A 27,045-nucleotide genomic window follows, 5' to 3' on the forward strand; every position below is an offset into this window, starting at 1 on the left:
ATGTTAAAACATGCTGCTGTGCAGAGGGACCTGGGTGTGCTGGTGCACGAGTCGCGAAAAGTTGGTGTGCAGGTGCAACAGGTGATTAAGAAGGCGATTCGAGTTTTGTCTTTCATTGCTAGAGGGATGGAGTTCAAGACGAGTGAGGTTATGCTGCAATTGTATAGGGTGTTGGTGAGGCCGCATCTGGAGTATTGTGTTCAGTTTTGGTCTCCTTACCTGAGAAAGGACATATTGGCACTGGAGGGAGTGCAGAGGAGATTCACTAGGTTGATCCCAGAGTTGAGGGGATTAGATTATGACGAGAGGTTGAGTAGACTGGGACTGTACTCATTGGAGTTTAGAAGGATGCGGGGGGGATCTTATTGAGACATATAAAATTATGAAGGGAATAGATAGGATAGATGTGGGCAGGTTGTTTCCACTGGTCGGGGAAAGCAGAACTAGGGGGCATAGCCTCAAAATAAGGGGAGGCAGATTTAGGATGGAGTGTAGGAGGAACTTCTTCACCCAAAGGGTTGTGAATCTCTGGAATTCCTTGCCCAGTGAAGCAGTTGAGGCTCCTTCTTTAAACGTTTTTAAGAAAAAGATAGATGCCTTTCTAAAGAATAAAGGGATTCGGGGATATAGTGTACGGGCCGGAGAGTGGAGCTGAGTCCACAAAGATCAGCCATGATCTCATTAAATGGCGGAGCAAAATGGATGATGGAGGGTGAGGGAGCGGCGTGGGAAAGACTGGAGAGAAAGTCCTGTAAAGGGACGAGTTTAGAGGCGCTGGTGACGGCGCCGCTACCGATCTCACCTAAAAAGTTTACCACAAACCCGGTGGTGGCGGCAACATTGAATATCTGGGGACAGTGGAGGCGACAGAGAGGGGTGCGGGGAGCCCTGGTGGGGTCCCCAATCAGGAACAACCATAGGTTCGCCCCAGGAAGAATGGATGGAGGATTTCAGAGCTGGTTCCAGTTGGGAATTAGGAGGGTGGGAGATTTATTTATAGATGGGACTTTTGCGAGCTTGGGAGCATTGGAGGAAAAGTATAAGTTGCCCCGGGGAAATTTCTTGAGATATATGCAGGTGAGGGCATTTACTAGACAACAGGTGAGGGAATTTCCATTGCTCCCGACACAGGGGATACAGGACAGGGTGCTTTCAGGGGTGTGGGTCGGAGAGGGCAAGGTGTCAGAGATTTACCGAGAGATGAGGGAAGAGGGGGAGGAGTCGGTGGGCGAACTAAAAGGAAAGTGGGAAGAAGAACTAGGGGAGGAGATAGAGGAGGGTATGTGGGCTGATGCCCTAAGCAGGGTAAATTCCTCTTCCTCATGCGCCAGGCTTAGCCTGATTCAATTTAAGGTGCTACATAGAGCACACATAACGGGAGCAAGATTGAGCAGGTTCTTTGGAGTGGAGGACAAATGTGGGAGGTGTGGCGGGAGCCCGGCAAACCACGCACATATGTTTTGGGCATGCCCGGCACTGGAAGGGTATTGGAAGGGAGTGACGGGAGTGATTTCGCGGGTGGTGAAGGCCCGGGTCAAACCAGGCTGGGGGTTAGCTCTATTTGGAGTTGCGGAAGAGCCGGGAGTGCAGGAGGCGAAAGAGGCCGACGTTGTGGCCTTTGCGTCCCTAGTAGCCCGGCGCAGGATCCTACTCATGTGGAAGGAGGCGAAACCCCCCGGACTGGAGGCCTGGGTAAATGATATGGCGGGGTTCATTAAACTGGAGCAGATAAAGTTTGCCCTGAGAGGATCGGCTCAAGGGTTCACCAGGCGGTGGCAGCCATTTCTCGACTACCTAGGGGAACGTTAGAGGGAAGACAGATGACCAGCAGCAGCAACCCAGGGGGAGGGGGGGGGGGGGGGGGGGAGGGGGGGTTTAGTTTAGGTCAAAGATAAAGGGGTTTTGTTACTTGTGTATTGTTTAAAATTTCTGTATTGTTATTGTTGCGTTTGCTTTGTAAGAGGGGAAAAATTGTTGTTTGGGAAAAAATTTTCAATAAAACATTTATAAAAAAAAAAAAAATTAAATGGCGGAGCAGGCTCGAGGGGCCAGATGGCCTACTCCTGTTCCTAGTTCTTATGTTCTTATGTTGTATATCGCGGATCCAGTGGAGGGGATGGCAGCGGTCATGCAGACCCTTAGGGAGTTTGGAGACTTCTCGGGATACAAGCTCAATGTTGGAAGAGTGAGCTCTTTGTGGTGCATGCGAGGGGTCAGGCGAGGAGGCTGGAGGAGCTGCCGCTCAAGAGGGTGGAGAAGAGATTCCGGTATTTGGGTATCCAGGTGGCCAAGAGTTGGAGGGTCCTGCATAAGCTCAACTTGGCGCAGTTGGTGCACCAGATGGAGGAGGACTTTAGGAGATGGGACATGTTGCCGCTCTCCCTGGCGGGCAGGGTGCAGTCCATTAAGATGACGGTCCTCCCTAGGTTCTTGTTCGTGTTCCAGTGCCTGCCTATTCTCTTCCCCAAGGCCTTTTTTAAGCGAGTAAGCAGGAGCATTATGGGGTTTGTATGGGCAAGTAAGACCCCGAGGGTTAAGAGACTGTTCTTGGAGCGCAGTTGGGGGGAGTGCCCAACGCGGTACACCACAAGCCCGGTGATGGCGGCAACATTGAGGATCTGGGGGCAGTGGAGACGGCACGGGGGAGGTGGGGGCCTCAATCTGGTCCCCGATACGGAACAACCATAAGTTTGCAGCGGGCAGGATGGATGGCAGATTCATAAGTTAACATCGTGCGGGAATTAAAAGGATGGGGGACTTATTCATTGAATGGACTTTTGCCAGTCTGAGGGCGCTGGAGGAGAAATTTGGGTTACCCCTGGGAAATGCCTTCAGGTATATTCAGGTTAAGGCATTTGTGAGGAGGCAGCTCGGGGAATTCCCGCTGCTGCCTGCCCGGTACAGGACAGGGTGATTACGGGCGAGTGGGTCGGAGAGGGTAAGGTCTCGGTGATTTACCAGGAGCTGCAGGAGGCGGAGGAAGCCTCGGTGGAGGAGCTGAAGGGCAAGTGGGAGGATGAGCTGGATGAGGGCCTGTGGGCTGACGCCCTGGGCAGGGTTAATTCCTCCTCATCTTGTGCCAGGCTCAGCCTGATCCAGTTTAAAGCGGTGCACCGGACGCATATGACAGGGGCGAGGATGTGTAAGTTTTTTGGGGTAGAGGATAGGTGTGTGAGGTGTTCGGGGAGCCCAGCAAATCACGCCCATGTGTTCTGGGCGTGTCCGGCGCTCGCGGGGTTTTGCACGGGCTTCGCAAAGGCTATGTCCAAGGTCTTGGATACTCGGGTAAAACCGAGCTGGGGGATAGCAATATTTGGGGTGTCAGACGAGCCGGGAGTGCAGGAGCCGAAAGAGGCCGGAGTTCTGGCCTTTGCCTCTTTGGTAGCCTGGAGAAGGACCTTACTAATGTGGAGTGACGCGAAGCCCCCAAGCGTGGAGGCTTGGATCAATGACATGGCGGGGTTTCTCAGGTCAGAGAAGATGAAGTTTGCCTTGAGAGGGTCGGTGCAGGGGTTCTCCAGGCGGTGGCAACCGTACCTAGACTTTCTCGCGGAACGTTAGGTGGAGGCCGGGGGGTGTCTTGTTCTGGGTTATGTAAGGGGCGTTGCCCCATTTTGGTCTTAATTTGTTAAATCGTTTAAGGGTTAGAGGATTAAGTTGCTTTGTTTGTTGACGTACTGCCCTTTTTAGTTTTCTTTTGTATATTTTCTTTCCTTTTTGGAGTGTTTTGTAAAAATTATTGAAAAACTTTGAATAAACATATATATTTTTTTTAAGTGGAAGGTAAAAGGGGTAAGAGAATGGAGTTCCTACAATATGTACAGGACTCCTATCTAACCCAGTGAGAAGTCCAAAAAGGGATGATTGACTAGTTGGTCTTTAATAGATAACGGTCTAGAGCAGATAAGATAAGTAAAAAGTAGCGAAACAACCATAATATAATATATAAATCTGAAGGACATAAACGTCAAAGGATGGTGCAGTAGATTGAGGGAAAGGCTGTTTATTGAGGAGCTGAGACTAGAATTGGAAAAATAAAATGGACAATTTGGTCATAAAATGATGGTGAACAATAATAGGACATATTTAAAATGGTGTTGAACTGAAATGAAAAATATATTCTGATAAAAAACAAGGACAAACTAAGCACCAGAGAGACACCGTGGATGAAGAAAAACTAAGGAAAAATTGATGGTAAGGAAAGGGACAGATATCAAGTAAATGGGTAGCTGGGCAGAACATAAAAAGGGAGAGACTACAGACCTCAGGAGAGAAGTTGCAAAAAAAATCAACGGAAGTAAGAATATCAAGGAACATTTAAAAAAATATATATTTTATGGTGCATAAATAAAATAAACAAGAAAAATTGGCATGGGACAGGGCCACAAAGGTATGGTCACGATAATATCACAGTGATAGCAAAATGGCAGAAATATTAAATAATTAGTTTTTGTCTGTATTTATCAGGGAGACAGATAAAGTGGACATGACATCGTAAGATTATATTATGGCATTTAAATGCACAAAAAAGGATTAAATAAACAAAACCACACTCAAATAAGTGAGATTGCAGGGAATAGATTGTACCTGGCCATTTTAAAAGGAAAGACATGGCAGTATTATTTATTATCGTGTTAGAAAAATATGCAGTGCCTTGAACTGGTGGTGAACTAATGTTATATCTATATTTAAGAAGGGAGATGGAACACATTTAGGGAACTATAATAATCTTTATCGTCAGAAGTAGGCTTACATTAACACTGCAATGAAGTTACTGTGAAAATCCCTTTGTCGCCACACTCCGGCGCCTGTTCGGGTACACAGAGGGAGAATTCAGAATGTCTAATTCACCTACAAGCACATCTTTGGGACTTATGGGAGGAAACCGGAGCACCCAGAGTAACGCAGACAAAGGGAGAATGTGCAGACTCCGCACAGACAGTGACCCAAGCCGGGAATTGAACCTGAGATGCTGCCGCTGTGAAGCAACAATGCTAACCACTGTGCTATCGTGCCGCCCTGTTAGAAACCAACCAGGCACCTTAACATTGGTAATTGGAAAATAATGGACTTCCTACTAAAAGAAAAAACATAAAACATCTCAAAATCCGGAAAATCCCACCCATGCAGGGTATGGGTGCGAACAACATCACACCTGTCGTGTTGAAGACTTGTGCTCTAGAGTTAGCTGCAAGCCAGCCAAGCTGTTCCAGCGCAGCCACGGCACAATGTGGAACATTGCCCAGGCATGTCCAGAAAAAGCAAGATGAAGCAAATCCAATCGAGCCAATCATCACCCCACCGACCTACTCTCAATCAGAATGCGTTGTTGACACAACTTACTCAACAATAACATGCTCACCAATGTTTAGTTCCCATATGCAAAACTGCTGCATTCTAGAAGTATGGTGAGAGTGACCTTGACCTCATGGTAGTATATGAATAAGTATGCCATCAAGGAACCCTAGTAAAATTGAGGTCAATAGGAATTAGGTGGTAAACTATCCACTGGTTGGAGTCATACACAAGCACAAAGGAAGATGGTTGTGATTGTTGGAAACTAGTTATCTCAGCCCAGGGAATCACTGCAGGAGTTGCTCAGGCCAGTTCCCGAGTGCCAAACATCTTCGACTTCGTCATCAATGATCTTTTTTCCTTCAAAGGTCAGAAGTGGGATGTTCACTGATGATTAAAGTGTTCAGTCCCACGCACAACTCCTCAGATACTGAAGCGGTCTGGTGTCCATAGCACAGGACGTGGACAACAATCAGGTTTGGTTGTAAGTGGCTAATAACATTCATGCTACACATGTGCCTGGCAATGACCATCACCAACAAGAGTGAATATAACCATCTCCCCATGAAATTCAATGACACAACCATTGTTGAATCCTCCACTATCAACATCCTGGGAGTTACCATTAATCGGAACTTAACTGGTCCAACTACATAAATACTGTGGTTACAAGAGCAGGTCAGTGGCTGGAATTCTGCAGTGAGTAATTCACCTCCAGCTCCCCAAAGCCAATGCACCATCTAGGAGACAAGTTTCTGATGGAATACTCTGCACTTGCCCAGGTGTGTTTCACTTGAACAACATCATGAACCTCAACACCATCCAGGGTGAAGCTACCTGCTTGATTGACACCCCATCTATGACCTTTAATATACCCACTTTCCACCACTGGCACACAAAAACAGCAGTATGTGCCATCTACAAGATGCATTGCAACAACTCGCCAAGGCTCCTTCAGTAGCATTGTGCAAACCTACAACCTCGACCACCTAGAAGCACCACCACGTGAGACTTTCCCTCCAAGTCACACACCATCCTGACTTGGACCAATATTGTTACTCCTTCACACTGGGTCAAAATCCCAGAATTGCCACTAGAACAACATAGAATATATATATATTATATATATTTGCTGGAATTTAGAAGAGTGGGAGTTGTTTTTATTGAGACATAAAATTGTTCAAGGGTTTGATAGCATGCATACATACATTTGAAATAGGAGCAAATGGCCATTCTACCCCTTGGGCCTGCTCTTCCATTCAATAATATCATGGCTGATCTGGTTGTGTTGAGTTCCACATTCCCATTTATCCCCAATAACCTTTGACTCCCTTGCCTAATAAGAATCTATCTACCTCTTCCTCATATGGCCTTAGTTGAAGAGCCTACTAAGATGCCATCCCTCCTTGCTGCTGTAATTGATTCCCTGATCAAAATTGTGGCATCCCCATCCCTTTTACCTCCTTCCCTATCTCGCCTGAAGATTCTGTATCCTGGAATATTGAGCTGCCAATCCTGCCCCTCTCTCAACCATGTCTCAGTGACAGCAATGACATCATATCCCATGTTTTAATTTATGCCCTCAATTCACCTGCCTTGTTTGTCAGACTCCTCGCATTAAAATAAATATCATCCACCCTTGCCAAACTCCCTGGTGACTTAATTTGTCTGGACATTCTATGCCTTCCTGATTCACTTGATGTCTCCTCTAATTTTGGCTGTGCATCTATCCCTGCTGAACCTTCTCTCAGGATCCCAGGCCCCTGCCACGTTCATTTAAACCCTCCCCAACAGCACTAGCAAACCTCCCTGCAAGGACACTGGTCCCATTTCGGTTCAGGGGCAAACCATCCACCTTGTACAGGTGATTTATTTGTTCATGAACCTGTATTGTAACGGTGGAACATGTGTAGTAAAGCTGCAGGCAACCATACATTGTACTCATGACACACAATGATATTGAGATGAAATAAAAATGGTCCTTGGTAATTTTCCCTTACAGAAATAAAATAAACTCATCAAAAAAATGATGCAGCATCTTTGAGAAGCCTTAGCCGTTAATTAACTGCTAGATAAAGAGCATAGATGAGAGTGCCCTGTTTATGATTACACATAGAAGAGAAAGCACATTACACTTTCATAATAAGGGTGCTCACATTAGGTAAACAGACTAGAGCAGCAATGCTTCATTGTGATTGTGATTATTTGTAGCTGTGATTAACCTGATGTTGCAAAAGACCCAGATCATGAAACAGAATTAGAGTTAATTTGACTGTTTTGTTGGTTAATATTTGCTTTAGAATCAAATACGTACGAAATTTTAGCGCACACAGTGCATTTCCATGTCCCATCATTGACCACAACTTGACATTCTCTGCACACAAGGTCATTGCACGCCTCGCACAGTTGCCCTCGGAGGAAGATTAGGCCGAATGTCTTCTGGCATCGTTTACAGGCTTTATCACCATTTTGCTGCTTTCTTCGATTGCCCCCAGAGCCACGGATTTTGATGAGCTCATTCTTTAACTTCCTGTAACAGAACAGAATGCTATCTCAGTAACTTGCAAAATGGCAAAACACAACCATATATTTATAAAATGAGTTATTGGTGACAACACATTGTTGCTTAAAAGTTCCCAATCTTACCATTTTCTGCTTGATGTTATTTTAATAGCAGTTTGAACACTCAATGGTGTTCAGATGAGGTTAACCAGACAATCTAGGCTCGAGTGGTTTCAATAATGATCGGTTTCTAATACATCATTGGACAACAGAAGAGACAACATCATTGCACACATCAGTTTGACAAATGCCTGCCAATTAAAGTATTGTTAAGAACGATTATTACTGTGCATTAGCTCCAAAACTGCACTGAGTCCTAATTGTAATATTGATTTTGCATTTAACTTGCCAAGTTAGTCTTATTCTATAATCAGTAACAGAAAATGTTATAAATTTCTAAACAGTAGAAGTGTTGATAATTTTCTGGTTAAACACACATGAAATTGTATTGACCCATGCAGACCAGTAAGATTTTAAGTTTGATCCTTATCCATGTTGACTTGGGTAATCTCGTCTGGAAAAACATTGACCCTACTTAAAATGTCCCCAGTGCCCTTAGACTGGGCAAGGGGAGATCAGTTCCTAGTCACTATTCATTAATCTGTTGGAAATTGCACATGTGTTGAGGGTATTATCAAGCTTTCCTATGATACCCTGTTGTCAAATATTGTATGACATTCCGTGCTAATGCTCATGTATGATGATCGGTCACTTGGACAAGGTACTGAAGGGCTGCTTGTGCCCATAACATTATATAGTGGCACCATTCAGAGCAAAATGGAAGAGAAGAATGGGAGTTAGACTGTGACGCCAAAGGTGAAAAGAACAGTAAAGGATTGTTGGAAAAAATAGGTGAGTAATAGAGGATATCATCTGAAAAAACTCACATTATTGAGGTCTAAAGCATTCATCCTAATGTAGACTTTGTAAGTTAGAACTGCAACAAGGTTGAAATTGAGAGAGGAATATTGGTAAACTTTATTGCTTTGTGGTAACGTAAAGTTGCCAGTTCTCCAATACTAAGGTCTATGAAAATGAATAAATAACCTAGAGAAATAAAGCAACAATAAAATAACTTTTATGGTGAAAACAATGGTACATATTCCCTTTGAACAAGCTCATTGACGATCAGTAATCAAATGAACTGTCTTCTAGACATGTAATTGTCAATACAGGACCAACTGTTTTTGAACAATGCTTGACCGACCCTGGCAGAAACAAATACAGGAAAAAGATTAACATGGAAAGCAAGAATTTAGCATATTTCATTTTATGCGCAATGGCTCGTTAAGCCGGTTCATTCCCATCATAGCCCACTTTTGAATGCTGAAGTTCATGGGCACAAACAACATGACTAAAATGACAGTTTTTAAAAACAATATTTTATTGGAGGTATTTTCAAATATATACAGAAACGAGCAAACAGCAACAGTTAACCATGCACAATTGCACACTATTCCCCCGTATCCCCCCTCCTTTTACACCCAAGCCTCCCCAAAACTCAAATGCCCCCCTCCACTGATGTGTTACTGTCCCCCTAAAGAAGTCAATGAACAGCCTCCACCTTGTGGAGCCAAAGGTTACCACATCAGCCTCACTCCCCATCTGCACGCCCAGATCCTCTGACACCCCAAATATCACCACCCATGGGCTCAGCGCCACTCCAAAGATCTTCAAATTACGTTTGCAAACTCTTTCCAGAACCCCCCCATCTTTAGACATGTCCAAAACATATGGACATGGTTCCACCGGACTCCCTGCACACCACCCACACCTATCCTCCACCCCTGGAAAAAAACAACTCGTCCTAGACCCATCATATGAGCCCTATGCACCACCTTAAACTGTATGAGACCCAGTCTTATTCATGACAAAGATGAGTTTATCCTCTGCAGAGTCCCACTCCACACCCCAACTTGCATTGGCCATCACAACTCCTCCTCCCACATGTGCCGGACCTTCTCCACCGGGGCACTCTCATCCCCATCAGCTCCCCCATATATATATCTGATACCTCGCCCTCACCTATCTCATCCTCAGACAGAAGCTTGTCCTGTAGAGCTGGACACAGCAGTCGTCAGAGGGAGCCCAACTCCTTCCTCAAGAAGTCCCTCAACTGCAGGTACCTGAACCCATTCCCCTTCGGCAGCAAGTAGACTTCCTCAAGTTCTTCCATTTCCGTAAATTTATCCCCCACAAACCTCCCGAAAATACTCTATCTCCAACCGTCTCCACCCCCGAAACCTTGCATCCCAGTGCCGCCGGAACAAACCTGTGGTTGCCACAAATTTGCACCCACAGGGACATGTCTTCCATCCTACAGTGGTGCTGACATTGATTCCAACCCCCTCCAACGCTGATACCACCACTGGCTCGTGGAGTACCTGGCTGGCAAGAATGGAAGAGGTACCAACAATAGCACCCTCAGACTGGTCCCTTTACAAAAAGCCGACTCCATCTAACCCCAAACTGACCTCTCCTTCACGGCCCCACTTCCGTACCATAGCTATGTTTCGCCGCCCAATAATAATTGTGCAGATTCGGCAGTGCCAGTCCCCCCCCCCCCCCCCCCCCCCCCCCCCACTCCCACCTGCCTATCCCTTTCCAGAAAAACCCTGCTGCTCTGAGGAAGCTTGCCCGTCCACGTGAATCCCAGTCTCACCTTATTCACCCTAATAAAAAAGGAAACTTGGGGCTCAAAATCGGGAGATTCTGAAACACAAACAAAAACTTCAGGTCATCTTTACGTCCGGACGTTTCCAGCCAATGACAAAGGCAACACATCCTAAAGCCCTTCTTTATTCGCTCCACCAGTTTTCCCAGATTCAACTTGTGCAGCTGTGCCCAGCTCCGTGCCACATGAATCCCAAGATACCGAATCCCCGTCCCTACCTGCCCAAACCCTAACTGCCCCAGCATCTCGAATAAGTACAGCCACTCTACACGGTCAAACGCCTTCTCTGCACCCATTGACACAACCACCACCTGGCCCATCAAAAGCATCATTATCATATTCAATAACCTCAGAACATTGGCCGACAAGTGCCACCCCTTCACGAACCCCGTCTGGTCCTCCCATATCACCCCCGGCACACAATTCTCTATCCGCACCACTAGCACCTTCGCCAATAGCTTTGCATCTATATTTAACAATGCTATGACTCACACTGCTCAGTTCTTTGTCTTTCTTAAAAATGAGCAGGAAAGATGCCTGAACCAGCGTGGGGGGGGGGGGGGGGGGGGGGGGGGGGGCGGGGGGGGATGCCACTGACTCATTGTACATCTCCGGTAACAGGGGCCCCAGCTCCGACCAAAAACCTCTTATAAAACTCGGCAGGGAACACATCCGATCTCCGGGGCCTTCCATTCTGTCTCTCCCAGACCAATTGGAACTTCCAACCCCCTTACCCTCATCTCATCCACCCTTGGGAACTCAAGGCCATTCAAAAACAGCCTCATGCCCTCATACCTGCCAGGGGCTCGGAAACTGTACAACATCTGATAAAACACCTAAAGCACCCCATTTACCTCCTGCGGCTTGCTCCTTGTCCCTGATTTGCCCAATCTCTCTCATCGCCACCTACCTCCTTAACTGATGTGCAAGCATTCTGCTCGCCTTCTCCCCATGCTCGTACACTGCCCCTCTGGCCCTGCGCAGCTGTCCCACCGCCTCCCCCATAGCCCAAACCCCATTTGGAGCGTCTACCTCTCCTTCAGCAGTGCCTCCTCAGGTGCGACCGAGTATCTCGGTCCACCATCAGAATGGTCTCCATCAGCTTCTCCGCCTGCTTCGCCCTCGCTCTAACCTCTGCCTTCAACACCTCCCACAGCCAACAAGACCTCCCCCATATTATTATACTCCACATAGTTCTAAATAGCCACCCCTATGTTCTCACAGACCTCCTTATCAACCAATAACCCTACATCCACCCTCTACTGTGGCTTCTTGGAGCTCACCCCCTCTACCTGCAAATCCACCCAGCGTGGCAGGTGGTCAGACACCACAATCGCCAATCCTTGGTCCCAGCCACCATCCCACCCCAGCAGTGCCTTGTCCAGGAAAAAAAAATCCATCCACGAGTTCCTCCTGTGGACATGTGAAAAGAACAAAACTTCCTTTGCCTTTGGCCTCTCAAACTGCCATGGGCCCGCCACCCCCATTTGCCGCATAAATCCCAGCAACTCCTTCGCCATTACCGACGCCCTCATAGACCTGTGGCATAACCTGTCCAACCTCGGATCAAATATCCTATTAAAATCCACCTCCCACGATCAGCTGGGGCGTGTCCAGGTCCGGGATCCTGTGGCAGCCCCCCCACCCCCGGTCAGCCATATCTGCACTTTAACCAACTCCCCCAGAATCAAGCCCTGCACCCCCCTCGTGCCTCTCCAAGATGTGCACCGCCATCACCCCTTATGTATCTGCGCCACAACAACTCCATCCACATCAGCAACACACATCTCCTGCCCCACCATCTCCAACAAAGAACCAGAAAACGAACACTGCCCCCTCCCTGCAACAGGTCTATCCCCCACTTCACTCCCGGTAACTAGCCTATCCGCTAGCACGGTGGCCCCACTCAAGGCAACTGACTTTCACCAAACCCCTCCCTACTCCCTCGCACCCGCTCCTCCACCTTCCCACATAATAATAATAATAATAATAATAATAATTAGCGCTTGTCACAAGTAGGCTTCAATGAAGTTACTGTGAAAAGCCCCTAGTTTCCACATTCTGGCACCTGTTCGGGGAGGCCGGTACGGGTATTGAACCCGTGCTGCTGACCTTGTTCTGCATGACAAGCCAGCTGTTTAGCCCACTGTGCTAAATCAGCCCCTGATGCCCACAACCCCAATAACACACATAATATACAACATGATACAACATTCAACCCAACTGAAAAAACATTAACACGCCCCACATGGTATCTCCATAGTCCAAAGTTCATACAAGTCCCCAAGTCTGTGGTCTTGCAAAAACCTCCGGCGTATCCATTATTATGTAGAACTCCTGACCCTGGAACATGACCCACAACCGGGCTGGGTACAGCATCCCAAATTTCACTCCTTCCTGGAACAGGATGGCTTTGACCCTGTTAAACCTAGCCCAGTGCTTTGCCAGCTCCACACCCAGATCACATTCTGGTATACAAATCACATTCCCTGCACAGGCGTACTTCTTCGTCTCCTTCACCCACTGCAGAATCTTCTCCTTGTCCAGATATCTGTGTAGTCATACCACCGTTACCCTTGGCTTCTCGCCTTTGGCCTTTCCTCAGCAACCTGTGCACTCGATCCACCTTGGGGGGGATTTGGTCGAAGACTCCCTCCCCCAGCTTCCCAAGCATGTTAGTTACATACTTCGTGGCTTGCGTTTCCTCAACGCCATCGGGCAATCCCACAATCCGGAAATTCTGCCTCCTTGACCGATTCTCCAAGTGTTCCACTTTCTCCTTCAGCTTCCATTGCCCTCCACCACCAGCGTAATCTCTACCTCCAAGGAGGCCAACTGGTCCTCATGGTCTGCCACTGACTCTTCCACTTTTTCGAGCGATGCACTGTGTGTCTCCAACCTCTGCTCCACTCACTTAATGGCTGCCTGAATCACCCTCGGGAAATGCCTTTAGATATCTGCAGGTGAGGGCTTTTGTGGGGCGACAGGTGAGGGAATTCCCGTTGCTCCCGGCACAGGAAGTTCAGGATAGGGTGATCTTGGGTGTGTGGGTCGGGGAGGGCAGGGTGTCGGAAATACACCAGGAGTTGAAGGAAGAGGGGGAAGCGCTGGTGGGGGAGTTGGGGGGTAAATGGGAGGAGGAGCTGGGGGAGGAGTTCGAGGAAGGTCTGTGGGCTGATGCCCTAGGTAGGGTCAATTCCTCCTCCTCGTGTGCCAGGCTCAGCCTGATACAATTTAGGGTTGTCCACAGAGCGCACTTGGCGGAGGCGAGGTGGAGTAGGTTCTTTGGGATAGAGGACAGATGTGGGAGGTGCTCAGGGAGCCCGGCGAACCATGTCCATATGTTTTGGTCATGCCCGGCACTGGAGTGGTTCTGGAGAGGAGTGGCGGGAGCAATATCTCAGGTGGTGAAAGTCCGGGTTAAGCCAAGCTGGGGGCTAGCAATATTTGGAGTAGTGGACGAACCGGGAGTGCAGGAGGCGAAAGAGGCCGGCATTCTGGCCTTTGCGTCCCTAGTAGCCCGGCGAAGGGCCTTGCTAATGTGGAAGGAGGCGAAGCCCCCCAGCCTGGAGGCCTGGATAAATGATATGGCTGGGTTCATAAAGTTGGAGAGGATAAAGTTTGCCTTGAGAGGGTCTGCGCAGGGGTTCTACAGGCGGTGGCAACCGTTCCTAGACTATCTCGTGGAGCATTAGAGGAAGGTCGGTCAGCAGCAGCAGCAACCTTGGGGGAGGGGGGGGGGGTGGTGGAGGGGACGTCCTGGGAGGGGGCGGGGGGGAAAAGGGGGGACTGCCTGGGAGGGTGGATGAGCAAGAGATAACATGAAGGGTTGGGGAAACTGGCACGTACGGGTGAGGGCCAGTGTACAAAGCTGTGTAAATATATCATTTTGCCATGTATATATCTTGCTCTGCGCGATTTCTCATTTTTTTTTTGTTACGAAGGGGGGGGGGGGGGGGGGTTATTGTTTGTAAGGGAGAAAAACTGTGTTAAAAAACTTTAATAATAAATATATATATATTTTTTAAATGGCTGCCCGAATCGGGTCAGCCACCTTAGCCAGGTCTTCTGAGGCCCCCTGGCTTTGCTGCCGGAACTTGACCGTCAAAAACTCCACCAACTGTTCCGTGGACCACTCAGCGGACAATGACGACACAGAGCTCTCCGCCATCTTTCCTTCTATCGCACTCTTCAGACCCCTGGTCTGACTATTGCCCCTTTATAGTTGCACTCATTGTTTGATGGGGCTGAGACATGTCCACCCAAAAGAGAATGTTAGCTCTGTTTGTTCCTGTACTTTACACCAGCAAGCACCCCATGAATGGGTAACAAGGACCAAACAATTCCGCCAAATGTGCGACCACTCACTCTATGGCCACCACCAGAATTCTAAACTAGCACAGTTGACATTGACCCATGGTAACAGTTGATCATTGGTGGCAATGATGATGTGACTGTCTCAAAAAAACAAACCCCTCAAACTAGGGTTATTTATAAATTTTGACTGGGCAGGAATGTTTGATATTTTCTTCCCATTTATTATAAAGTTAACATCTATACAATAAATGTATGTATGCAGCATAATAGCAGGAAAAAAGCATAATAAACATTTGAAAAACTGTGAGCAGTTTGATAACAAATCAATGGGAAATACATAATTTCTATACCCTTGGCAAATAGAAGCTCATAGCTAAGTCAACAATGCTAGTTCTGAAGAATGGAACTGTTCTTCAATCCAAAATGTAAGATTTCATCTCAGTCCAAGGAAATTCATAACTGTATTCTTTAAATAAAATGTTACGTCTTTTTTACATAAAACAGGGAAAATCATCCTTCAAGAGTCACCAAAGAATGTTTTCAGCTCAGATATATTACAGCCAGGTGAACAGGAAAAGTTCCCTTATTCAGCCTTGTCAATTTGCCCTGATCACGGTTTCAGAATACAGAACTATGCTCTCTACCAGTTAGTGTGCTGAATTGTGGCCAATTGTGCTAAAATTATGTCATGTAGAAGGATCCTTTCCGTTGGGAGAAAAGATTTTTATCTTATCAGCCCACGCAGAAAGGCAAAACTCAGCTTTATCTTGGGAATGCACAGGTGTTTCAAGAAAGATATGCTACTCAACAAAAATGCCACTTAGACACACTTGAAAATCTCCGCCCTTGCAGCAAAACATTAGTCCAGATCTTCCGCTCTTTGCAGTGTCAGAGGCCGGACATACAACCCAAGATTCTTGTTGGGACTGTTGCTCTTTCGGCACCGGAGTAATGTTGCCAATTAATAATGATGCTCTTTTTAATGAGTGGAATACTATCCCACCAGCGTCACCAATAATGTTGCCAATCGGCACCAATAATGTTGCCAAATTAACTAGATATGGCAGTTATTAATGATAATATTGCTTTTCAGAGTCGCCAGGTATCAAATGATACCACTACAAGGCTTAACCGGATATCGATCAAAGACCAAACAACCAGTTAGTCAGTTCAAGTTCAAAGATAGTTTATTTACACACAAGGATTACTTCGACATGCAACATAAAACACTACAAGTTAAACTACACCTAACAACTACAATAACCTATACTTAACTTCAGGGCAATCGGCTCTTTGCAGATGAACAAGGCCTTTGTTCGAATCTTGCGTGGCTGGGTAGAAGAGGTGGCTTCATTTCTGCTGGGCTCATCCGTCTGGTAGCGATCGTTGGTCTTGAACTCATCTTCTGGTCGTAATGCTACACTTCGTTTTAGGCGTAGGCGGGGCCAAGAGAGACCAAACACATGGCTGTGTCTATTTTTATCCCTCTGGGATTTTGTGCTCTTTGGGGCGGGGATTTTGTGCTCTTTGGGACGGTCCTTAGCTTTGGACCCTATAATTCGACAGGCTTCGATCATTGCCTTCGATTTTGGCCAATAAAGGGGCGGGTGCCTTGATGGCTGGGCGTGTCCTGTGCGGTCATTGACCTGGGCTGTTTGGGCTTTCTTAGCAAAGGGAATGGCGACGGTTAGTCTGCATCTGTATCGGTTACCTGAGTACAATCCTTTTGTTCTGGGGAAATGGGCCATTAGAATGCAAACGAGCGGGGGTTTTGATCGCGTCTAGCTATCTGGGTTGCAAATGCACACACAAACTCTGAGTGTGTCTGAGTCCTGGGTTGGCCATAATTCCCATGCTCCTTTGCAGGTGGCCACCTGAGATGGCTACAGGACTCTGCAAAAGCCCCGACAGGCTGACCTCCATGGGAACTGCCTGGGAAGTTTGAACTCTCAACGCGTGATCATATTACTGTTGCAAACCCATTCCTATTCTGGTGGTGTGTGGCAGTGGCTCACCAGAAGAGACAAGATTGAGGACTGAAGTAAACTTGTCCTCGGGTTCATAAGCTAAGCAAGTTGTGGATGCCAATCAGCACCTTGATAGCAGTGGCCTTATTTGAAAGGGAGTGGGCTGGTGACTAGTTGGTGTGGGCAGACCTATATCAACCTACAGTTATTTTGTACAGCAGGGAGCGCATGGCGACTCCTTTCGAATCCAGAAAATGCTATTTAAAAAGTCACTTATTTGAATGGCCTCCAGCGGCCTCTTTAAGGGCTGAGTCCTGGGCTGTTGGTTAGGCAGCTCAAGGCCCAGGAGTGTCGGTAGAGCTTGTGCATTGCAAAGTCTTAGCACTGGCAAATTAGCTTTTCTGGTGCAACAATATTAAACTACAGTTAGAAAATCAAAAATGATCTAAGAAATAAAGCAGGTAGCTGAATATCAGATGATGTCTGTCTGGAAATCTCTCTCTGCCAACACAACATGGGCCCTTTTTCCACAGGCATGGTCAAAATTAGGGCAGCAGTTAGGGCAGCATGCTAGCAATGTGGATAGCACAATTGCTTCACAGCTCCAGGGTCCCAGGTTCGATTCCGGCTTGGGTCACTGTCTGTGCGGAGTCTGCACATCCTCCCCGTGTGTGCGTGGGTTTCTTCCGGGTGCTCTGGTTTCCTCCCACAGTCCAAAGATGTGCGGGTTAGGTGGATTGGCCATGATAAATTGCCCTTAGTGTCCAAAATTGCCCTTAGTGTTGGGTGGGGTTACTGGGTTATGGGGATAGGGTGGAGGTGTGGATCTTGGGTAGGGTGCTCTTTCCAAGAGCCGGTGCAGACTCGATGGGCCGAATGGCCTCCTTCTGCACTGTAAATTCTATGTAAATGGTGTTGTTCTGTTAAAAATGTCAAGTATGGGCGGCATGCGGCGCAGTGGATAGCACTGGGACTGCGGCGCTGAGGACCTGGGTTCGAATCCCGGCCCTGGGTCACTGTCCGTGTGGAGTTTGCACATTCTCCCCATGCCTACATGGGTTTCACCCCCACAACCCAAAGGTGTGCAGGTTTGGTGGATTGGCCACACTAAATTCCCCCTTAATTGGAAAAAAAATAAACTAATACTCTAAATTTATTATTAAAAATGTCAAGTATTTTATTTGAACACTTGTACAGTTTGTGAAATAACAACCATCAATTAAAACACCCTATTTAACAAACAACGTATCTAACATATGACTGACTCCCTCTTGCTGCAAAATCTGCAGTTGGTGTGGCATTTCTGAAGTTGGTCTATTATACATAGCTTCTTGGTCAATGTAAATAAGACAATAGCAATATGATCATTGTTGACTGTAAATACTTCTTTCTATTATAATCTATGCAATAAGGTAATGTTGAACTTTAATGCTAGGCACTTGGGCATTTTTAATTTGCTGAAATGATGTATGACGTAATTTAAAAATGAATAACTGGAAATAACAATTAAACAACTATAAAATATTGAAATATTTATCTGCTAGCAAACTACTATTTTCATTACCATGGACTGCTCCCTAAGTACACGAGTCACAAAATAAATGACTAATCGGTGAATCATTAACTGCGAAGTACAATTAATTCAATGTGCACTGTGCTGACAAAACAAATACTCATTTCCTGGGGATCACCATATCTCTCTTCCCTATACTTGCTTGTATTTATCATTTTGGTCATATTACAGAGTACAGTGACCAGATAAAAAATAACAAATAGCTAATGCTCCATTAAGTAGATTCATGGTCAAAACAAAAACCCCCAAAAAACCACACCCTAATTTTAGCCTTTGTTTTGGCACTACTCAAACACATTGCATCCTAAAGTCTTTTCTTTAAAAAATGATTTCCTTTTCTCCTTGCAGATCCTAAACCAACAAATACATCACTCCACTATAGCATCTTGCTGGTGTTCAAAAAACAGGACTTAGTATAATTTTGCTTTTGCCCAAGATATATTTCCCTCTTTGTGTGCAGCAGTCCATCTTAGATCTCACGAAGAAGCAACTAATCCAAATCAAGAGAGTGTCACTGTGTTATATGTCTGGTCCTCTGAGAAACTCAGGTTGTTGAGCAAGCACAATGGAGTTACGTGGTCAAGGTTAGCAACAAGGAAGAAGGAAAGAGCATTTTTGGAAGAGAAATCAACATAAAATATTAAACGAAGTGTTGCTGTACTAACTGAACCAGATTTACATAGGACGGGATTTTCCAGTCCTGCCTCTGCCTCTGATGATGCCTACTGCTGGCGGGAGTGGAAAATCTTGGCCATGGATTTTACAGCATAGAGATAAGCCAGGCCACTTAGTACAAATGGTCTATGCCAGTGTTTATGCTCCCACCCTACTTCAGCTAACCCTATCAGCATAATCTTCTCATTTTTTTCTCCTGCTTGCACAAATCTAGCTTGCATTATCTTTTTTTTTAAAAACGTATTTTATTACAAACTTGTATCAAAGCAGGTTACAGCAAGTAAACATCCCGGGAAATATACTTCCCAACAATCAACTATACAGTTTGTACAGATTTTTCCCCTTTTTCACCCCCCCCCCCCCACCCCCTTGCAACGAATAGCTCCTCAAACACGGTCACAAACATCCCCCACCTTTTCTCAAACTCCCCTGCTGAGCCCCTTAACTCATACTTTATCTTCTCTAACCGCAGGAAGTTGTACAGGTTACCCAACCATGCTGCTATCCCCGGTGGTGATGCCGACCGCCACTCCAGCAAAATTTGTCGGCGTGCAATCAGAGAGACGAAGGCCAAGACCTCGGCCTTCCTCCTCTCCATGGGCTCCGGCTTCTCTGAAACCCCAAATAGCGCCACCAAAGGGTCAGGGTTCATCACCTCCGCCACTACCTGGCTAAGACCGTGAACACTCATGCCCAGAATCTTCCCAATTTTTCGCAACCCCAAAACATATGCGCGTGATTCGCTGGCCCCGCCCACATCTCTCACACTCATCTGCTACCCCCTGGAAGAACCCACTCATTCTCGCCCGAGTTATATGCACCCTGTGCACCACCTTAAACTGCATCAGGTGTCATGCGAGAATGCCTTTAAGAACTGGATGTTTAAGCAATGTACCTTTAAAAAAACAGTGATGTCATAGAGTGGGTGGAGCTCAGCTCAGTTCAGCCATTTTGCAGTTTGGTTTTGCAGTTTAGTTTTGCAGTTTGCAGGAAGAAAGCAAGTTGCTGGAGCTGAAGGCAACCAAGCTAATGTATCTCTGCCATTCTACAGAAAAAATATATATCCTTTAACTTGATGTGATACTGTTTAAAGGTGTTAAGTCTCTTGGAAGTTTGAAGGAACATTTTAAGGAGTTATTTACTGTTGCAATATTTTCTGAGTTACCTTTGAAGTAAGGGTGTTAAGAGATCCAATGTTCATTTCAGATGTTAAGTTGAGTTCATGGAATAAACAGTGTTTTGTGTTTAAAAACCCACGTGTCCATAATTGTAAGCCCACACCTAGGGAAAAAGCCATGCGCTAGGAAAAGCAACAAATACATTAAAGGGAGAGGTTGGTTGAACTCCATGATACATTTTGGGGTTCTGAAAACGCCTCGCCCATAACAATTGGGGGCTCGTCCGGGATAATCTATTGGATTGGCTTTTGTGAACTTAAATACAGTGACGGATTGTTGTTTTTCTGGTGTGGTATTTTAGTTTAACTGGGGAGAGTGTTGTGAACAATGGCACTTTCAGAGGCTCAGAAGTTTTTGGGGGGTGGAGAATGTTACACATAGTACTTTACGGATAGAAACGAAAAGCAGACTGTTAGATTTGGCAAGAACATTGCAGTTAACATTACCTGACAAAATGCGAAAAGATGAGGTAATTATGGCGGTGGTTAAGCATTTAAAGTTGCCTGAGATAGAGTTTGACTCACTGGAAATGGCAAAAATTCAGTTGCAAATTAAACAAATGGAACATGAGAAAAAATTAAAGCGGCTGGCATATGAGAGTGAGAGAGAGGAAAAAGAAAGAGAAATAGAGAGAGGAAAAAGAAAAGGAGAGAGAAGAAAGGAGAAAAGAAAGAATAGCCCTTGCAGAACAAAAAGAAAAAGAAAGGGAGATACAGATCAGGGAAAAAAATAAAGAGAGGGAGTTTGAACTTCAGAAAATGACCATGAAACATGACAATCAGTTAAGATTGGCAGACATAAAGGGAAACGTACAGTTGGATGATAGTGGTGAGGATAATGAGACAAAGCGTCATAGTCGAAGACATGGTGAGGATCTATTTAAATATGTCCAAGCATTGCCAAGGTTTGACGAGAAGGAAGTGGAAGCCTTTTACATTTCATTTGAGAAGATAGCTAAACAAATGAAATGGCCACAGGACATGTGGGTGTTACTGATTCAAACAAAGCTGGTAGGTAGAGCTAGTGAAGTGTTTGCATCACTACCGGAGGAGGTATCTGGAATGTTTGAGGAGGTGAAGAAATCCATCTTAAGTGCATATGAGCTAGTGCCGGAAGCTCACAGACAAAGGTTTAGAAATTTAAGGAAAGAATTTGGTCAAACATACATGGAGTTTGAAAGGCTCAAACAGAGTAATTTTGATAGGTGGATAAGGGCTTTGAAAATAGACCAAACGTATGAAGCGCTCAGAGAAATTATACTTTTGGAGGAGTTTAAAAATTCAATTCCTGATGTAGTAAGAACTCATGTGGAAGAACAGAGGGTTAAAACTGCGAGATTAGCAGCGGAAATGGCAGATGATTATGAATTAATTCATAAATCAAAGATTGGTTTCCGACATCAGTTTCAGCCGGTGAGGGATAGAAACTGGGGACATGAGAAATACTCAAGTGGCAAAGGTAAAGGTGATCTGATGGGAGACAATAAAGAGAGTGTACCTCAGATTTTTTTAAAAATCCAGGAGGGTGGAAAAGAAATGAAAAGTTTCAGATGTTTTCACTGTAATAAACTAGGCCATGTAAAGTCACAGTGTTGGTGGTTGAAGAAAAGCACTGGGAAGGCTGATGTGGTAAAACAGGATAAGACAGTGGAGTTTGTTAAAGTGGTAAAAGCCACTTTAACAAAGGAAGCCCAAGGGAAGCGAAGGAGGTGCAAACGATTGTACAGCCTGTTCAAGAAGTAATTGTTAAGAAGGTGCCAGGTGTCTTTAAAGAATTTACTTGTGTGGGTAAAGTTTACTCATGTGTATAAGGAGGAGCAGGTAAAGAAGTCACAATTTTAAGAGATACAGGAGCTATTCAATCTTTAATGGTAAGAGATGAGGATTATGTAGTATGGGAAGAATGTTGCCAGAAAAGGTGGTGATATGTGGAATTCAGGGTGAGAGGAGTAGCGTTCCATTATATAAGGTAAGGTTGGAAAGTCCAGTGAAGAGTGGTGAAGTGGTAGTAGGAGTAATAGATAAACTATCTTTTCCAGGAATACAGTTCATCTTGGGTAATGATATAGCTGGATCGCAGGTGGAAGTGATGCCTACTGTGGTTGATAAGCTAGTGGAAAATGAGTCAACTGAAGTGTTGAAGGACGAATATCCTGGGACTTTTCCGAATTGTGCAGTAACAAGATCGCAAAGTCACAGGTTAAGACAAGAGGAGAAATCAAAGAGTGAAGATGAAGTTGAAGTGTAATTATCAGAAACGATTTTTGATCAGATGGTTGAAAAAGAACAAGAACAGGTGGAGGATGAGGTGGATATTTTTAGTTCAGGAAAATTGGCGGAGTTATAACAGAAAGATGTAGAAATAAAACGGATATATCAGAAAGCAAATACGGAAGAGGAATCTGAGAGTATGCCAGAGTGTTATTAACGTAAAAATGATGTCTTGATGAGAAAATGGAGACCTGTACATATGCAGGCGGATGGAAAGTGGGCAGAAGTTCATCAAGTAGTATTGCCGGTAGGGTACAGAAAGGAGGTGTTGCGGGTTGCACATGAGGTACCAGTGGGAGGTCATTTGGGAATAAGGAAAACTCAAGCTAAAATCCAGAAACATTTTTATTGGCCTGGATTACATAAAGTTGTAGTTAAATTTTGTCAATCATGTCACACATGTCAAGTGATAGGGAAACCTCAAGCAGTGATAAAACCAGCACCCTTAATACCCATTCCAGCATTTGAGGAACATTTTACAAGGGTCCTAATCGATTGTGTAGGACCGCGTCCTTAAAAAAAAAGTGGGAATCAATATCTTTTGACTGTAATGGATGTGTCTACTAGGTTTCCAGAGGCCATTCCAGTACGTAATATTACAGCTAAAAGGATTGTGGAGGAGTTACTTAAATTCTTTACTAGATATGGACTACCCACAGAAATTCAATCGGATCAAGGAACGAATTTTACTTCAAAGTTATTCAAAGAAGTTATGGGTAGCTTAGGAATAAAACAATTTAAATCAACTGTGTACCATCCAGAATCGCAGGGAGCTTTAGAAAGGTGGCATCAGACATTAAAGACAATGTCGAGATTATCCAGAGGATTGGGATAAAGGAATCCCATTCGTATTGTTTGCAATTAAGGATGCACCTAATGAGTCTACCAAATTTAATCCTATTGAACTAATTTTTGGTCATGAGGTAAGAGGACCACTTAAATTGATTAAGGAAAAATTGGTGAGTGAGAAATCGGAAATTACACTATTGGATTACGTGTCAAATTTTAGGGAACGATTAAATAGAGCAGGTGAATTGGCTAGACAACATTTGAAAGTTGCACAAAATGTGATGAAACGGGTAGCGGACAAGAAATCCAAAGTTCATAGTTTTGCCAGTGGGGATAAAGTTTTAGTGTTGTTACCAGTGGTAAGGGAGCCTTTAAAAGCTAGGTTTTGTGGACCGTATCAGATTGAAAGGAAATTAAATGAGGTGAATAATGTGGTAAAAACACCAGCTAGAAGGAAGACTCACCGAGTGGGTCATGTGAATATGCTTAAAAGGTACTTTGAAAAGGAAGGAGAGAAAAAGGAGGTTTTAATGATTCTAACTCAAAGTGACAAACCAAATCCAGATGACTGTGAATTTGACATACCTCAAATTAAATTGGAAAATGAGGATGTTCTTAAAAATTGGGATGAATTGTTAAGTTACCTTCCAGGGGAAAAACAAACTGACCTGAAAGAGTTATTGATATCACATGGGCACGTTTGTAGAGGTAAATTGGGAAGTACTAAAATGGCTATCCATGATGTAGATGTGGGAAATGCTGTTCCTATCAAACCACATCCATATAGACTTAACCCTTTAAAATTGGCACAGGTATACAAAGTGATTGAGAGTATGCTTAAAAATGGCATAATTGAAGTGGGTTGCAGCTAATGGAGCTCACCCATAGTGATGGTACCTAAACCAGACGGTACCCAATGGTTGTGTGGACTATAGAAAGGTGAATGCAGTTACAAGAACGGATTCTTATCCTATCCTACATTTGGAGGATTGCATTGAGAAAGTGGGACAATCCGCTTTTATTTCCAAATTGGATTTACTGTAAGGTTACTGGCAAGTACCTTTATCTGAAAGGGCGAAGGAGATTTCAGCTCTTGTGACTCCAGATGGTATATACCAGTTCAAAGTTACGCCATTTGTCATGAAAAACGCCCCAGCGACAGTTCAACGGTTAACTAACACAGTTGTTTCAGGATTACCCAATTGTGTGGTATACATCGACGATCTGGTAGTTTTCAACCAGACATGGAAAGAACATTTAAAACATCTGAGGGAGTTTTTCGATTGACTTCAGGAGGCGGGTTTGGTGATAAACCTAGCCAAAAGTGAATTTGGAAAAGCCCAAGTCACTTTCCTTGGCCATACAATCGGACAGGGTCGAATGGTCACCTGGGGTGTGAAACCAAAGGTTATTGGGGAGTTTCCGATACCATCGACGGGAAATAATGTGGTTTCTTGGTATGAGTGGATTTTACCGGAAATTTGTACCAAATTTTAGCAGTGTGGTTGCTCCACTGACGCACTTGCTCAAGAGGCATAACAAATTCCAGTGGACAGCGGATTGTCAACAGGCATTTGACGGCCTGAAGGCTGTGTTAACCACTGTTCCTGTGTTAGTCATCCCAAATTATACCAAACCCTTCAAAGTGGCAGTTGATGCGAGCGATGTGGACATAGGTGCGGTGCTTCTACAAGACGACGACGAAGGGCTAGAGCGGCCTGTTGGTTATTTTTCAAAGAAATTGAATTCTCACCAGAAAAGTATTTGACGATTGAGAAGGAGACTTTGAGTTTGGTGCTGGCTTTGCAACATTTTCACATTTATGTGACCAGCAATCCGTCTGACACCATTATATATACTGATCATAATCCGTTGACGTTTTTGGAACGATGCCAGAATAACAATGCAAGGCTGTTTCACTGGAGTTTATTGCTACAGCCATTTCATTTAAAAATAGTACATGTGGCAGGACGGGAAAATGTGATAGCCGATGCTTTGTCACAAATGTGATCAATCGAGAAGGATTTTGGTTGAAGGAAGAACAAAGAAAAATGGACTATATTATTATACCTGTTTGCGTGTGTTGTTTTCTTTAAATGAAAATTTCTTAGTGGATGGTGCAAAAGTGAAAAATGAAACCATCTTGAAGTTAATGGTTTATTTTTTTTTCTTGGGGGGAGGTGTCATGCGAGAGTGCCTTTAAGAACTGGATGTTTAAGCAATGTACCTTTAAAAAACAGTGATGTCATAGCGTGGGTGGAGCTCAGCTCAGTTCAGCCATTTTGCAGTTTGGTTTTTCAGTTTGCAGGAAGAAAGCAAGGTGCTGGAGCTGAAGGCAACCAAGCTAATATATCTCTGCCATTCTACAGAAAATATATATATCCTTTAACCTGATGTGATACTGTTTAAAGGTGTTAAGCCTCTTGGAAGTTTGAAGGAACATTTTAAGAAGTTATTTACTGTTGCAATATTTTCTGAGTTACCTTTGAAGTAAGGGGTGTTAAGAGATCCAATGTTTATTTAAGATGTTAAGTTGAGTTCATGGAATACAGTGTTTTGTGTTTAAAAACCCACGTGTCCATAATTGTAATCCCGCACCTAGGGAAAAGCCGTGTGCTAGGAAAAGCAACAAATACATTAAAGGGCGAGGTTGGTTGAACTCCATGATACATTTTGGGATTCTGAAAACGCCTCGCCCATAACACAGTTTCATCCTTGCACAAGAGGAGATCCCGTTTACCCTTCACAGTGCCTCATTCCATACTCCCCAATTGATCTCCATTCCGAACTCCGCTTCCCATTTCTCCTTGATCTTCACCACCCGCTCACCTCCCTGCTCCCCCAGCCACTAGCATATATACCCCCAATTTTTCCCTCCCTTTCCACATCCAGAAGCAGCAGGTGTATCCCGGCAACCTAGGCTTTCCAGACCTTTCGTGCAAAGTCCCTAACCTGCAGATACCTGAACTCACTACCTCTCGGCAATTCTACCCTCTCCCTTAGCTCCTCCAGACTGGCGCACCTTTTCTCCAAATACAAATCCCTCACCTTGACCAGCCCCACTTCCCTCCACCTCTTATGTACACTATCTATTCCCCCCAGCACAAACCCATGATGCTCGCACAGCGACGTGAGCACCGACATCCCTTCCATCCTAAAATGCCTCCTCAGCTGATTCCATATCTTCACTCTGGGCTCCCTGAATACCTTCTCGGAGCCATTGGCAATGCTGCCATAACCATAGTCCTCAAACTAGACCCCTTGCAATATTCCTCCTCCATCCTAACCCACTCTACCCCTTCTCCTTCCCACCACCGCCGCAGCTTGTAGCTTCCATTATCTTCCCTAAAACTGATATTAAGCTAATTGGTTTCTGGATTCCTGGACTCTATTTCCATTTTCGTAAATAGGAATCAAATGAGTTGTATGAAGTCCTCTGGGTCTATTCCATAGGGGCAGCACGGTAGCATTGTGGATAGCACAACTGCTTCACAGCTCCAGGGTCCCAGGTTCGATTCCGGCTTGGGTCACTGTCTGTGCGGAGTCTGCACATCCTCCCCGCGTGTGCGTGGGTTTCCTCCGGGTGCTCCGGTTTCCTCCCACAGTCCAAAGATGTGCAGGTTAGGTGGATTGGCCATGATAAATTGCCCTTAGTGTCCAAAATTGCCCTTGGTATTGGGTGGGGTTACTGGGTTATGGGGTTAGGGTGGAGGTGTTGACCTTGGGTAGGGTGCTGTTTCCAAGA

The 27,045-nt window shown here is 45.1% G+C and overlaps 1 protein-coding gene across 3 annotated transcripts in view; it reads right to left on the reverse strand.

The window, feature by feature from the left end:
- sytl5 (synaptotagmin-like 5) overlaps positions 1-27,045 on the reverse strand; it is a 338,284-nt gene that overhangs the window by 80,007 nt on the left and 231,232 nt on the right. For all 3 annotated transcript variants that reach the window (XM_072513889.1, XM_072513890.1, XM_072513891.1), the window contains one exon: positions 7,610-7,825. In XM_072513889.1, the coding sequence (XP_072369990.1) occupies positions 7,610-7,825 (216 nt within the window). The remainder of the gene's footprint in view (positions 1-7,609; positions 7,826-27,045) is intronic.

Source organism: Scyliorhinus torazame, chromosome 8 (assembly GCF_047496885.1).
Source record: "Scyliorhinus torazame isolate Kashiwa2021f chromosome 8, sScyTor2.1, whole genome shotgun sequence".
Taxonomy (NCBI): domain Eukaryota; kingdom Metazoa; phylum Chordata; class Chondrichthyes; order Carcharhiniformes; family Scyliorhinidae; genus Scyliorhinus; species Scyliorhinus torazame.